Source organism: Ranitomeya variabilis, chromosome 2 (assembly GCF_051348905.1).
Source record: "Ranitomeya variabilis isolate aRanVar5 chromosome 2, aRanVar5.hap1, whole genome shotgun sequence".
Taxonomy (NCBI): domain Eukaryota; kingdom Metazoa; phylum Chordata; class Amphibia; order Anura; family Dendrobatidae; genus Ranitomeya; species Ranitomeya variabilis.
Genome location: NC_135233.1, coordinates 1,062,262,576 through 1,062,276,899, shown reverse-complemented (window position 1 = coordinate 1,062,276,899; position 14,324 = coordinate 1,062,262,576). Strand labels below are relative to the sequence as shown.

The window sequence follows — 14,324 nt, the reverse complement described above, 5'->3', positions numbered from 1 at the left end:
AATACAGCGCAGATCACTTTACCTACTGTGTTCCTACAAATACACTCGCACATTGTGAATTGTTGTGTTCTGCTCTCCCCGCTCAGGTCCGCTTCGACAGTGTGGGAGGTCTGAGCCAGCACATTTATGCATTGAAAGAAATGGTGGTTTTCCCCCTTTTATATCCGGAGATTTTCGAGAAGTTCAAGATTCAACCTCCCCGGTAAGTGCTTGCCTTTATTATAAAGCTGCATACACCTGGGGGCGCTCAGGGCCCTCGTACTAGTGCGGTGGGGGCGTAAGGCGATGAATATTCCTCTGTGACACTGGTCCTATTGCACGTTCTGCTGCTTTCGTTGCTCGGCACTAAATGGCGCTCGTACCGGGCAGCGGGGCGGTGGGATCAGTATGACGGGGATAAATACCGGCTTACTGCGGTGTCACACAGTTATAATAGGAGGTTTATTCCGGTATGTATAATGTCCCTAAGGGGAGTGGGGTGAAGCGGGCAGCGGGGTGAGCGTCCGTATGACGGCTCCGCCATTTCTCTGTTGCATAGATTCACTGCTTGTACAGCAGATAGCTGAATATATTATATATCATTAGATTACAGGCCTCGCTTGTAGTCCAGGATATAAATCCACACTCGCCGCCTATTGTCCTCCGCCCCTGTGTCCTCTGTGCCTCCGCTGTGCGTCCTCTGCGCCCCCGCCCTTCGTCCTCCCCGCCCTGCGTCCTCTGCGCCCCGCCCTGCGTCCTCTGCGCCCCCGCCTTGCGTCCTCTGCGCCCCCGCCTTGCGTCCTCGGCTCCCCCCGCCTTGCGTCCTCGGCTCCCCCCGCCTTGCGTCCTCGGCTCCCCCCGCCTTGCGTCCTCGGCTCCCCCCGCCTTGCGTCCTCGGCTCCCCCCGCCTTGCGTCCTCGGCTCCCCCCGCCTTGCGTCCTCGGCTCCCCCCGCCTTGCGTCCTCGGCTCCCCCCGCCTTGCGTCCTCGGCTCCCCCCGCCTTGCGTCCTCGGCTCCCCCGCCTTGCGTCCTCGGCTCCCCCCGCCTTGCGTCCTCGGCTCCCCCCGCCTTGCGTCCTCGGCTCCCCCCGCCTTGCGTCCTCGGCTCCCCCCGCCTTGCGTCCTCGGCTGCCCCCGCCTTGCGTCCTCGGCTGCCCCCGCCTTGCGTCCTCTGCTGCCCCCGCCTTGCGTCCTCTGCTGCCCCCGCCTTGCGTCCTCTGCTGCCCCCGCCTTGCGTCCTCTGCTGCCCCGCCTTGCGTCCTCTGCTGCCCCGCCTTGCGTCCTCTGCTGCCCCCGCCTTGCGTCCTCTGCTGCCCCGCCTTGCGTCCTCTGCTGCCCCCGCCTTGCGTCCTCTGCTGCCCCCGCCTTGCGTCCTCTGCTGCCCCCGCCTTGCGTCCTCTGCTGCCCCCGCCTTGCGTCCTCTGCTGCCCCCGCCTTGCGTCCTCTGCTGCCCCCGCCTTGCGTCCTCTGCTGCCCCCGCCTTGCGTCCTCTGCTGCCCCGCCTTGCGTCCTCTGCTGCCCCCGCCTTGCGTCCTCTGCTGCCCCCGCCTTGCGTCCTCTGCTGCCCCCGCCTTGCGTCCTCTGCTGCCCCCGCCTTGCGTCCTCTGCTGCCCCCGCCTTGCGTCCTCTGCTGCCCCCGCCTTGCGTCCTCTGCTGCCCCCGCCTTGCGTCCTCTGCTGCCCCCGCCTTGCGTCCACCCTCTGCTGCATTACACTGTGTTCCAAATTATTATGCACATAGAGTTTAGGAGTGATAAGGTTAGAATTTTTTTGTTTGTCATTTAAACTCATTGATGGTGATGTGTGTCAGGGCTCTTTATATCACTGAAAGCAATTGCAGATACCTGTGCAAATTAGTTTGGCAGGTGTGTCCAAATAAAGGCAAGACTACTTAAGAAGGCTGTTCCACATTATTAAGCCGCCTACATTTTTTGCCAAAATGGGAAAGAAAAAGGATGTGTCGGCTGCGGAGAAGCAACAAATTGTGGAGTATTTAGGTCAAGGCTTGACTACAATCTACATTGCCAAGACACTTCATCGTGATCATCGCACAATCAAGAAGTATGTAGCCGATTCCCAGCACACACGTGTGCGTGCTGATAAGGAAAAATTGAGGACTCTTTCCAACAGGCAATTGCGTAAGGTTAAAAGAGCAGCTGCTACAAACAATAATAGTCTGTCTACACTACGGTTATTTCTTTACCTTTCCTCACCCTTTCTCCCCCTTTCCCCATTTCACCACTCCCGTTCCCCATGTTCCTTCATATGTATCTATAGATGAAGCATATATCAATACAAAATTAATGTATAAAGTTGATGTTATGTTTAAAAATTTAATAAAAACACTTGAACCAGCAATACATAGTAGCTGGTAACAATGCAAAAAAAAAAAAAAAAAAAGAGCAGCTGCAAAAATGCCTTGTCATAGCAGCAGACAAGTTTTTGGAGCTGCTGGTGCCTCCAACGTCCCCAGAACAACAAGATGCAGGGTCCTTCAGAGGTTTGCAGCTGTGCGTAAGCCATCCTGTCGACCACCTCTATCCACTGCACACAAGCAGAAACGGCTCCAGTGGGCCAAACGATACATGAAGACTGACTTCCAAACTGTTTTGTTCACCGATGAGTGCCGTGCAACGCTCGATGGTCCAGATGGATGGAGTGGAGGATGGCTGGTTGATGGACACCCCATGAAAACACAGCTAAGGCGCCAACAAGGAGGAGGTGGAGTAATGTTTTGGGCTGGAAACATGGGGAGAGAGATTGTCGGCCCCTTTATGATCCCTGAAGGGGTAAAGATGAACTCCATAATCTATGTGGAGTTTCTAAAACAACACTTCCTGCCATGGTTCAAGAAGACGAACCGTGCTTTCCGCAGCAAGATCATTTTCATGCATGATAATGCACCGTCTCATGCTGCAAAAACATCTGCATCTCTGGCTGCTATGGGCATTAAAGAGGACAAACTTATGGTGTGGCCACCATCTTCCCCCGACCTCAACCCCACTGAGAACCTCTGGAGCATCAAAAGGAGTGTCTAAAAACTGACAAATTCTATGGACTGGAGAGTTCAGAAGCTTCTTTCCAACAAGGGGTCCTATGTGCAAATGTAACATCACCTAGAATAAAGTTTTCACTTGAAAACTGTTTGATTTCATTTTGTAATAAGCTGATAATGCTTATAACTTACAATTGACCATTTTTTGGTTCAAAATAATAAAAAAAAGGTTGAAAACTCTGCTGTGCATAATAATTTGGAACATGCATTTTGAGTGTTTATTTTTTTAAAAAAGATTGTTTTCATAGGCAGTTTGTTCCAAAACATTGCAATTATACTAGAATAGTAGATGACTGGAAAATAACAATGACTGCAATTCAGATAGGTAATTTAGAGAAAATATGAGGAAATATTATTTGCATAATAATTTGGAACACAGTGTAGTTCAGTGGGGACAGCCAGTGTTACTGGACATCAGTAATAATGTCTTTCCTGTTATAAAGATTAGAGAAGCCCCCACATGGACCTTATCATCCAGTGTATGGGTGATGTTAGTGGTTGTCTGAGACGATACCATTCAGAGCTTGTCCTCATGGAGTGGACGTCTGCCTTCAGTAGGGGTCCAACCTTAGGAAACCTGTTGATCAGTACAGTAAAAGGACTTTAAAACTTCTAAAGCTGCCCCCCCTGCAGTGTTCACGCTGGCATTGCATCTCTTATGTACTATCTGCGACTTTTCCCGATCAGTCGGTGTCTAAGCTCCCTTACTAATCACCTACCCGTGTTATAGTCTCAATAGCAGGAATATGCCTTTAAACAGCTCTTAAAATGTAACATTTAAAGTCATCCTTTCTTAAAGCAAGAAGGAGCAGACATTATCATGTGTAATCCTATTTTAGAGCTTCATCTCCCATAAGACGTTATTAGTGCATATTCCAAGGATCTGTTCCAATTTTCATGCCTTTCCCCTTATCAGCATTCTACCAGTACTATAGGTACTAGAGCTTTCAAGAACACGTCAGCTCTGTGGTTTCTACAGAGGCCGCTGCTAGGTAATGAATAGCGGGTGGATCTGCCGTTCCTGTCCATGGCCACTATAGTTTTGATAGAATTGCTGTGTTCTGACATCATCTGATAACTTCCAGGCAGGGGTGGCGGATGTCGCACTCCACTCATCAGTAGTGGCTTCCTTCCCCCTTCCTTCACGTCAGACCTTGGTGGCACCTTGCAGTTATCTGGGGGGAGAGAAGATAAGAAAATAATCACCGCACGTTTTGTAACTTGTCAAAAAATGTATGAAAAACATCTGTAAGGAAATGCATTGCCGTAAGGAAGGATTTCAGCATAAAAGTGGAGAATCTTATACAGAAAACTGCATCTTCCAGCTTAAACCTAGAGATAAATGACACTTCTGACTTCCTGCAGCCTCCACTAGGGGGAGCTCACTACATACACTTCATGCATTGAACCCTATGATACAGCAGTATGCACTCCCTCTAGTGTTGTGAAGGAGAAAGGCGGCCACATGTATCTGTGTGGGAAATTATTACTGCTAGATATTAGGCTACATTAATGTATAGTGGCAACCATCTTTTTTTCTTTACAGGGGATGTTTATTTTATGGTCCCCCGGGGACAGGAAAAACCTTGGTTGCCCGAGCCCTCGCCAACGAATGCAGCCAAGGTGACAGGAAGGTCTCTTTCTTCATGCGCAAAGGTGCCGACTGCCTCAGTAAGTGGGTGGGCGAGTCAGAGCGCCAGTTGCGACTCCTGTTTGACCAGGTAAGGGCAATCCTCACTTATTTCCTAGGGTAGTGATATTGATATGTACGGACTCAGTTCTTGATGGAGACCGGCCCCGCTGGTTGGATCTGCATCTACTATACATTTTATGGCTTTTGCTGTGGATAGACCATAAAGGTATCAGATGGGAATATTCCTTTAAGACATTAAGCCATGTTTAAAAAAAATAAAAATAAATAATGATAAAAGTAGTGTTAGTCACCTTAACGATCCCGCGTTGCTCCAGTTTGTACACTTCCCAGAGCCTTCATGTGTCAGGCCTTTGTGATAAAGTTGCAAAATTAAAGCCTTTTATTACGAAGAAAAACATCCAAAGCCGGCTATGTTTTGTCAAAACCTTCATAAAGGATGAAAACTTATGTCTGAGGCCAAGGTTGAACTTTTTTGGCCTTAATTCCAAGCATCACCAAAAGAACACCATACCCACAGTGAAGCATGGTGGAGGCAACATTATTCTTTTGGGGACTGTTTTTCATCAGTCACAGCTGGGGCATTAATCAAGGTGAGGGAATTATAAACAGTTCCACATATCAGTCAATTTTGAAACAAAACCTTCAGGCCTCTGCTAAAAAGCTAAAGAGGAATTTCACCTTTCAGCCTGTCAGTTGCGCTAAGCGACTTCCAAATAAGCAAAAGGGCGTCACCAGGAGATCAGTTTTGGAATGGGCCAATCAGAGCCCAGATCTGAGTCCAATAAAAAAAATCCGTGTGAGACCTGAAGAGGGCGCTGTACACAGGAGATGGGAAGAGTGGGCAAAGTTTGCCAATTCTAGATGTGTCATTCTGATAGCATTCAGCCTTTTTTTGGACAGGAGTCTGTTATCAATTCAAGGGCTACTTCAGCAAAGTATTATTTTAACCCCTTTCTGACACTATCCCGTCGAGGTGACCTGGGCCTGTATGACCATCGATGGGATAGTACGTCATATAGGATCAGCCGCCAGCTGATTATCACAGCTGACATCCGGCACTATGTGACAGCTCCCGGCACTTTAACCCACAGAACATTGCAATCAAACAAGATCGCAGCATTCCTGTGGCTTAGGGAAGCATCGCGCAGGGAATGGGGCTCCCTGCGTGCTTCCTCTGAGACCCTCAGAACAGCGCGATGTGATCGCGTTGTTCCGAGGGTCTCCTCCTGTCTCCTTACATAGTTACATAGTTACATAGTTATTAAGGTTGAAGGAAGACTGTAAGTCCATCTAGTTCAACCCATAGCCTAACCTAACATGCCCTAACATGTTGATCCAGGGGATCCTTCCTGCAGGCCCCTGATCCAAGATGGCCGCGCGTTCCTTCCAGGTCCTGCAGGGAGGTGGCTTGCTTAGAGCAGGCGCCAGCAAGCCTCCTGCAATGCCTGTCAGTTCGCTGTGCAAAGTGTCACATCAGCAATCTGACAATATATAGTGATGTCCCACCCTGGGACAATGTAAAAAAAAAAAAAAAAAAAATTACTCTGTAAAAATATTTTAAAAAAATCCTAAATAAAGAAAACAATATATATTGTATATATTATGTAAATAAAAAAAAAAACAATAAAAGTACACATTTAGTATCGCCGCGTCCCGAACGACCCGACCTATAAAACTGTCCCACTAGTTAACCCCTAATGCTTTATCATACCGCTGAACAAAAAGTGGAATAACACACAATCAAAAAGACAGATATAAATAACCATAGTACCGCTGAAAACGTCATCTTGTCCTGCAAAAAACGAGCTGCCATACAGCATCATCAGCGAAAAAATAAGTTATAGCCCTCAGAATAAAGCGATGCAAAAATAATTATTTTTTTTATATAAAATAGTTTTTATTGTATAAAAGCGCCAAAACATAAAAAAATATAAATGAGGTATCGCTGTAATCGTACTGACCCGAAGAATACAATTCTTTATCAATTTTACCACACGCGGAACGGTATAAACGCCCCCCCAAAAAAGAAATTCATGAATTGCTGGTTTTTGTTCATTCTGCCTAACAAAAATCGGAATAAAAAGCGATCAAAAAATGTTGTGTACCCAAAGATGGTACAAATAAAAATGTCCTCTCGTCTCGCAAAAAACAAGATCTCACATGACTCTGTGGACCAAAATGTGGACAAATTATAGCTCTCAAAATGTGGTGATACAAAAACTATTTTTTTTTGCAATAAAAATCGTCTTTTAGTGTGTGACAGCTGCCAAATGTAAAAACCCGCTATAAATAGTATATCAAACCCCCCATTATCACCGCCTTAGTTAGGGAAAAATAGAATTTTTTTTTATATTTATTTCCACTTTCCCATTAGGTTTAGGGTTGGGGCTAAAGTTAGGGCTGAGCCTAGAGTTGGGGTTAGGGTTTGGATTACTTTTACGGTTCGGTTAGGGGTATGGTTAGAGTTATGGATAGGGTTGGGATTAGGGTTAGGGGTGTCTTGGGGTTAGGGTTGTGTTGATGTTAGGGTTGGAGATAGAATTGGGGGGTTTCCACTGTTTAGGCACATCAGGGGCTCTGCAAACGCAACATGACGTCCGATCTGAATTCCATCCAATTCTGTGTTAAGAAAGTAAAATGGCGCTCCTTCCCTTCCGAGCTCTGCTGTGCGCCCAAACAGTGGTTTACCCCCACGTATGGGGTATCAGCGTACACAGGACAAATTGGACAACAACTTTTGCGGTCCAATTTCTCCTGTTACCCATGGAAAAATAAAAATTTGGGGGCTAAAAAATATTTTTTTTTGTGGGACAAAATTATATTTTTTTTCTCGGCTCTGCGTTATAAACTTTAATGAAACACTTGGGGGTTCAAAGTTCTCACAACACATTTAGATAAGTTCCTTGTGGGGTCTAGGTTCCAATATGGGGTCACTTGTGGGGGGGTTTCTACTGTCTAGGTACATCAGGGGCTCTGCAAACGCAATGTGACGCCCGCAGACCAATCCATCTAAGTCTGCATTCCAAACGGCGCTCCTTCCATTCCGATCTCTGCCATGCGCCCAAACGGTGGTTCCCCCCACATATGGGGTATCAGCGCACTCGGGACAAATTGGACAATAAGTTTTGGGGTCCAATTTCTCCTGTTACCCTTGGGAAGATAAAACAAATTGGATCTGAAGTAATTTTCTTGTGAAAAAAGTTAAATGTTCGTTTTTTTGTTTTTTTTTAAACATTCCAAAAATTCCTGTGAAGCACCTGAAGGGTTAATAAACTTCTTAAATGTGATTTTGAGCACCTTGAGGACTGCAGGTTTTAGAATGGTGTCACTTTTTGATATTTTCTATCATATAGACCCCTCAAAGGGACTTCAAATGTGATGTGGTTCCTAAACAAAAATGGTGTTGTAAAAATGAGAAATTGCTGGTAAACTTTTAACCCTTATAACTCCCTAACAAAAAAAAATTTTGGTTCCAAAATTGTGCTGATGTAAAGTAGACATGTGGGAAATTTTATTTATTAAGTATTTTGTGTGACATATCACTGTGATTTAAGGGCATGAAAATTCAAAGTTGGAAAACTGCAAAATTTTAAAAATTTTTGCCAAATTTTCGTGTTTTTTCACAAATAAACGCAGGTAATATCAAAGAAATGTTACCAACATCATGAAGTACAATATGTCATGAGAAAACAGTGTCAGAATCACCAGGATCCATGCAAGCGTTCCAGAGTTATAACCTCATAAAGGGACAGTGGTCAGAATTGTAAAAATTGGCCCGGTCATTAGCGTGCAAACCACCCTCGGGGGTAAAGGGGTTAAGGGTATGCACACTTATGCTACCACATTCTTGGGTTTTTATTTTTTCTAAGTCCCCCCCAAAAAAATATTTTTCAATGTGTGCAGATATTGGAGGAAAAAGTTCTGAAATGATGCTTCTTGATTTTTTTTTTTTTTTTTTTACGTAACAAAAATCTTCCATTTTAACAAAGATTTCAAGACTTTTTGTATTCACTGTATGTATGTGTATGTGTGTGTGTGTGTATATATATATATATATATATATATATATATATATATATATATATATATATATATATATATATATACACACTATACATATATACATCTCTCGATAAATGGTTATCCCTCTCATCGCCTGCCATAGACTATTGGGAGGTATTTAATGGATATTGCTCTATCGCCTCATTGAGGGGCACAGGAAACCATGGGGGTGCATACTGCTGCGATTAGGAGGCTGACACTATGCAAAAGAAAAGTTAGTACACCCCTTTTGCAGTACCTTTTTTTTTTTTTTTTTTTTTCCTCCCACTCTGGAAGTTTTGCTGACAATTATAGCCGTGCACAGCGTGTAGTTTACTTTGTTGTTCACAGAAGTAATTTTGCAAAGTAGATGTAAAAATGTTATATTCAGAAAAACATTTAGCATATTTATAATAATTGGAAGTTGTTCCTTAAGTGCGTTCTCGTCTGTAAGAAGCCATTTAGTATATTACAAGCAATTTGTGCCACCTCTTCCTTTTTGCCAAGTGTAATTGCATCGCTCCTGCTGCATATTTATGTTTGTTTCTCGTGATTTACATAAGAAATCAAACCTGCCCGAGATAATTCTTAGAGGGAGGTTAAAGGAACTTTCCAGGGAAAACTGGTCATCTGAGTTATGGCTGAGGTGGTGGGACGTGACACAGGGGGTCACAGAATATCAGTAACAAGTCTTGCACTCCCGCTTCTAGACCCTTCGTTCTGTGCTGCCGGGAAGGGGGAAGGTGGTCTGTGCTGCCGGGAAGGTGGAAAAGCGGTCTGTGCTGCCGGGGAGAGGGAAGGAGGAAAAGTGGTCTGTGCTGCCGGAAAGGGTGAAGGCGGTCTGTGTTTGGAAGGTGGAAAAGTGATCTGTGCTGCTTGGGAGAGGGAAGGAGAAAAAGCGGTCTGTTCTGCTGGGAAGGGTGAAGGCGGTCTGTGTTGCCAGGAAGGGTGAAGGCGGTCTGTGTTGCCAGGAAGGTGGTCTGTGCTACCGGAGAGGGTCTGGGTTGCCGTGGAAAAGAGGGTAAGGCGGTCTGGGTTGCCGTGGGGAAGAGGGTAAGGCGGTCTGGGCTGCCGTGGGGAGGAGAGTAGGGGAGTCTGGGCTGCCGTGGGGAGAGGGTAAGGCGGTTTGGGTTGCTGTGGGGGAGAGTGTAAGGCGGTGTGGGCTGCTGGGGGAGAGGGTAAGGCAGTTTGTGCTGCTGGGGGAGTGAGGGTAAGGCGGTCTGGGCTGCTTGGGGAGAGGGTAAGGCAGTTTGGGCTGCTGGGGGAGAGGGTAAGGCAGTTTGGGCTGCTGGGGGAGAGGGTAAGGCAGTTTGGGTTGCCGTGGGGGAGAGGGTAAGGCGGTCTGGGTTGCCGTGGGGGAGAGTGTAAGGCGGTGTGGGCTGCCGGGGGAGAGGGTAAGGCAGTTTGGGCTGCTGGGGGAGAGGGTAAGGTGGTCTGGGCTGCCTTGGGGGAGAGGGTAAGGCAGTTTGGGCTGCTGGGGGAGAGGGTAAGGCGCTCTGGGCTGCTTGGGGAGAAGAGGGTAAGGCAGTTTGGGTTGCCGTGGGGGAGAGGGTAAGGCGGTCTGGGTTGCCGGGGGAGAGGGTAAGGTGGTCTGTACATCTGTACACTACTTATTCATTATGATCTTTGTAATGTAAATGTAAAGCGCTGTGGAATATGTTGGCGCTATATAAATAAAGATTATTATTATTTATTATGCTTCTCCTCCTGACCACTGGTTTCATTCGCAGGCATACGTGATGAGGCCATCCATCATCTTTTTTGATGAGATAGATGGTCTGGCTCCGGTTCGCTCCAGCAGACAGGATCAGATTCACAGGTACGTTTCTGCTTGCACCATAGATGATCATGTATGTCCTGACTACTTGTGGTCACGTCTTCTGCTGTGAGGATAGGGGGGCCCTCTGTATACAGCCATCTTGGTCATCATGACCTGATATTTTGGGCCCCTTCTATTTATCTGATTATAGAGACTTTCCAGTTTCAGAATAACCCTCCCCAGTCTGTAATTTGTTCTAATAATAAAATTAAAATACTGTTCTTTCCTTACCCTTCCCAAGTCCAGAGCGGAGTCTCCGCGGTTCACGCCATCAGTTTGCATGCAGCGCTGTCAGGTCATCACTACCATGATGGCGGACGGCAGGTGACTGATTGAGTCACTGAGCTCTGCGATTGTCTGCAGCTACGCTAGCAGGCGCCAAGCATGTGACGTCAGTGCTGTAGACACCAGGAAGAGCTGTGCCTTACTCACCTTTCCCGGTCCAGCGCGGTCTTCATGGGGACATGTGGCTTTCTGAAACCAGGAAAGACCCTTTAATTCAGCTTTCGTTCCAATATGAGCATTTTAGCAAGGGGCATGTTAAAGGTAGAGTTCCTGTGTGGAAGGTTTTGAGTCCCCAGCAGCACAGAGCATTTGAGGACCGGAGCATGGATGGTAAGGGCATTGACCTATGAACTTGTTCTTGAGAATAGGACTACATGGTGCCAGGACAAAATTATTAAAGGGCTTTCCCCGGCCACTGTAGTAAAACTTTTCTTACACTGCTCTCATTCCAGTGCTTTTAAAATTCCCAGTCAGTGTATTTTCTGCTCCTTATGGATGGGCATGTGACCGCTGCAGCCAATTGCTGGATGCAACACTGACCCACACATTACTGCTGCAGCCGGTGATCGGAAGCACAGGTCACAAGTCCATCCACGTGTAGCGGAGACCGTCAGGGGACTCGGGAGAAACGAGGAAGCAGTAAGGGAAGTCCTACCGCTTTTGGTAATCTGAACTGTTTTATTTTTAGTGGCCGGACAACCCCTTTAAGTAATAATGCAGGTAATTGGAAGATCAGAAGATCAGGCTCAAGAGTTTCTTGGGGCTCATTGTACTGCTGTTCTCCCACCTTAGGGGCTCTGTACATTTTTCTGTGCAGTATGTCTTGGGGGTACATTTTCTCCACATTTTCTCCTTGTGAAGAGTTCCAAGTTGGCTTTACAGGCCATGTATCTGTCTCCTTGGAAAAATAAGTATGTAGCTTGAATTTTTGGGCGCCTCCTATTAAAAGTAGCAATTCTGTAAGGCAATATTTACTTTTTAACAAGATTTCTCACATGACTCGGGATAAGAAGCCAAAGCAGACACTCTGTATTCGCAAACACATGTTTCGGGGGGTTTTACCCCTCATCAGTGCAAACCTGAAAAACTGATTTGTCACCACTTACCTTAAGTCAACTTGGCAATGTCCACAAGGAGAAACTTTCTCCCTCAAACCTACTTTCAGAGGCCTCTCACCCAGCCAGCCAAATTGGACATTTTGCTTTGCATTGATGAGAAGCAAACACCCTGAAACATGTGTCTGCAAATAGTGTCTGGTTCAGCTTCTTATAAATAATCTCAGCCTCGTTAAAGGGTCGATATTGTTACTATTTATTACTAATCCATGTGTCCTTCTCTCCTTTGTTCCAGTTCCATCGTGTCGACCCTGCTGGCACTCATGGACGGGTTGGACAATCGCGGCGAGATAATAGTTATTGGTGCTACAAACAGACTTGATTCTATAGATCCCGCACTCAGGAGACCTGGTCGATTCGACAGGGAATTTCTTTTCAGTTTACCTGATCAGAAGGTGAGAACGCCTCCATGAAGGAGTACACACATTGGGGGGAATATATACGGGCACATGTAATCCTCAGGACCTTGGCACTGATGGTTTGGTGTCATCATAGCTCATCAATATCAGATGGGTGGGCATGCGGACCCCCAGATCACACGGCAGCCGGATGTACAGTTGGTACACTGCAGCTCCATACGCCGTGTAGTGGTCATTCTCAGGCTGTGATATTGGTGACTTATTCTTAGAAAAGGCCATCAATATCAAACCCTTTATCAGAGGGGTAGATGGGGTGTTCGTTTATTCTAAATTCATAACACATGAGTTTTTTTATGACAGTATTGAGAATACTTTGTTTAAATATATAATTTTATTTTTTGCTGCCATTATGTAATGAACCGGGGAAGAAAAAGCTGAATATTTAATGACGCCCCAAATTGCCAGAAATTAAAATGCCATGTATGTAGACCTTGAAGAAGTATTCATACCCTGTGAACTTTTTCCATGTTACGCCCACAAACTAAATTTTTTAGTGTGATTATATGAACAAGAAGTAGCAAGAATAATGTAATATAATTAGGTATAAATGTAATAAAATAGATAATGTTACCGATATCTAGAATAATAGCACCACCTAGAGGATGGGGCTGAAATTACATGTAAACCAATCAAGTTCTATAAACAGTGCACAGTGAAATAATAAGGAATTAGTTTCCGGGTAATCCACGTACACAAAAGTCAGTCTATAGCCAAAGACTAGTACCTGTAAGCCTAGGGTCAATGTCTGGTTGTGCTGATGAGATTATTGGAAGGTTTAACTGTAAGCACAAATATCAAACAATGCGAAGTATAAAAGTTCACTAATGTTATATAGCAGAAAAGGAGGCGAAAGACAGTTTAAGGATATATATATTTAAAAGGAAGTTAACAATGGATCCCTTTAATGTGCCTTTCGCCATAAGGCTTCTTCAGATCCTGTGGACGATTGGGTTATGACAAAAATGGAAGGAGTATGGCACAACACAAATGCAGAATGTCCTCAGTGGGTGTCATGAGAGACAGGGGCAGGCAAGGTTTAGCCACTATGCTGCCCACTCTGAATGGAAGAGGGTTGGAGCTTGAGGGGCGGTGGAGGAGGCCGCGAGGAGAGCGGAGGGTCTGCTATCAGGTATAATAATATTTGGGCTGGTTAGATAGGCAGATGATGTCTGGTCCACCCCCGTTATTTGAATTCATGCCCCTGTTTTCATATACTGGTATATGAGCACCTGGCGAGATTATGGGGTCATCACGTAGCAAGCCTAAGAATAAGATAAGAGCTCTGTGCCGTCGTTGTTCCCAGATTTTCTTCGGAGCTGCGGACTGGATGAAAAAGTATATCAAGAACTATAAAACTGACAAATTTTGTTACAAAAACTGCACCGTGTGTGTGTCCGTAGGGTGTGTGTAGTATGGCAGAACCTACGGTGTGGCGGCCATGTTTTACTGATCCTACACAACCCCTTGATTGTGTGTCCGCTGTCTGTCATGTGAGCGGTTCTCTTCTACCTGCACTATCACTTTAGTGTCCTACTCGCTGGTCTTTTCCACTGCAAACGGAAAGTGAATTGTTGTGTTTATTTCCCAGGCAAGAAAGCACATTTTACAGATACACACCAGGGACTGGAATCCCAAGCTGTCCGACGCGTTCCTGGACGAGCTGGCAGAAAAATGCGTTGGTGAGTCCCATAGCTCTGCAGACCAGTCGTGTCATGCATGCATTTATACATTGCGGCCCCATAAAAGCTCTGTAGATCAGTCATGTCATACATGCATACACTTATACATTGCGGTCCCATAAAAGCTCTGTAGATCAGTCATGTCATACATGCATACATACACTTATACATTGCGGTCCCATAAAATTTCTGTAGATCAGTTATGTCATACATGCATACATACAGTATACATTGTGGCCCCATAAAAGCTCTGCAGATCAGTCGTGTCATGCATGCATAC

At 45.7% G+C, this 14,324-nt stretch overlaps 1 protein-coding gene across 4 annotated transcripts in view; it reads left to right on the top strand.

Moving 5' to 3' along the window:
- Window positions 1-14,324, top strand: part of ATAD2B (ATPase family AAA domain containing 2B) — a 138,498-nt gene that overhangs the window by 67,662 nt on the left and 56,512 nt on the right. For all 4 annotated transcript variants that reach the window (XM_077291498.1, XM_077291497.1, XM_077291496.1 and 1 more), the window contains 5 exons: window positions 87-202; window positions 4,579-4,753; window positions 10,458-10,546; window positions 12,182-12,341; window positions 13,954-14,044. In XM_077291498.1, the coding sequence (XP_077147613.1) occupies window positions 87-202; window positions 4,579-4,753; window positions 10,458-10,546; window positions 12,182-12,341; window positions 13,954-14,044 (631 nt within the window). The remainder of the gene's footprint in view (window positions 1-86; window positions 203-4,578; window positions 4,754-10,457; window positions 10,547-12,181; window positions 12,342-13,953; window positions 14,045-14,324) is intronic.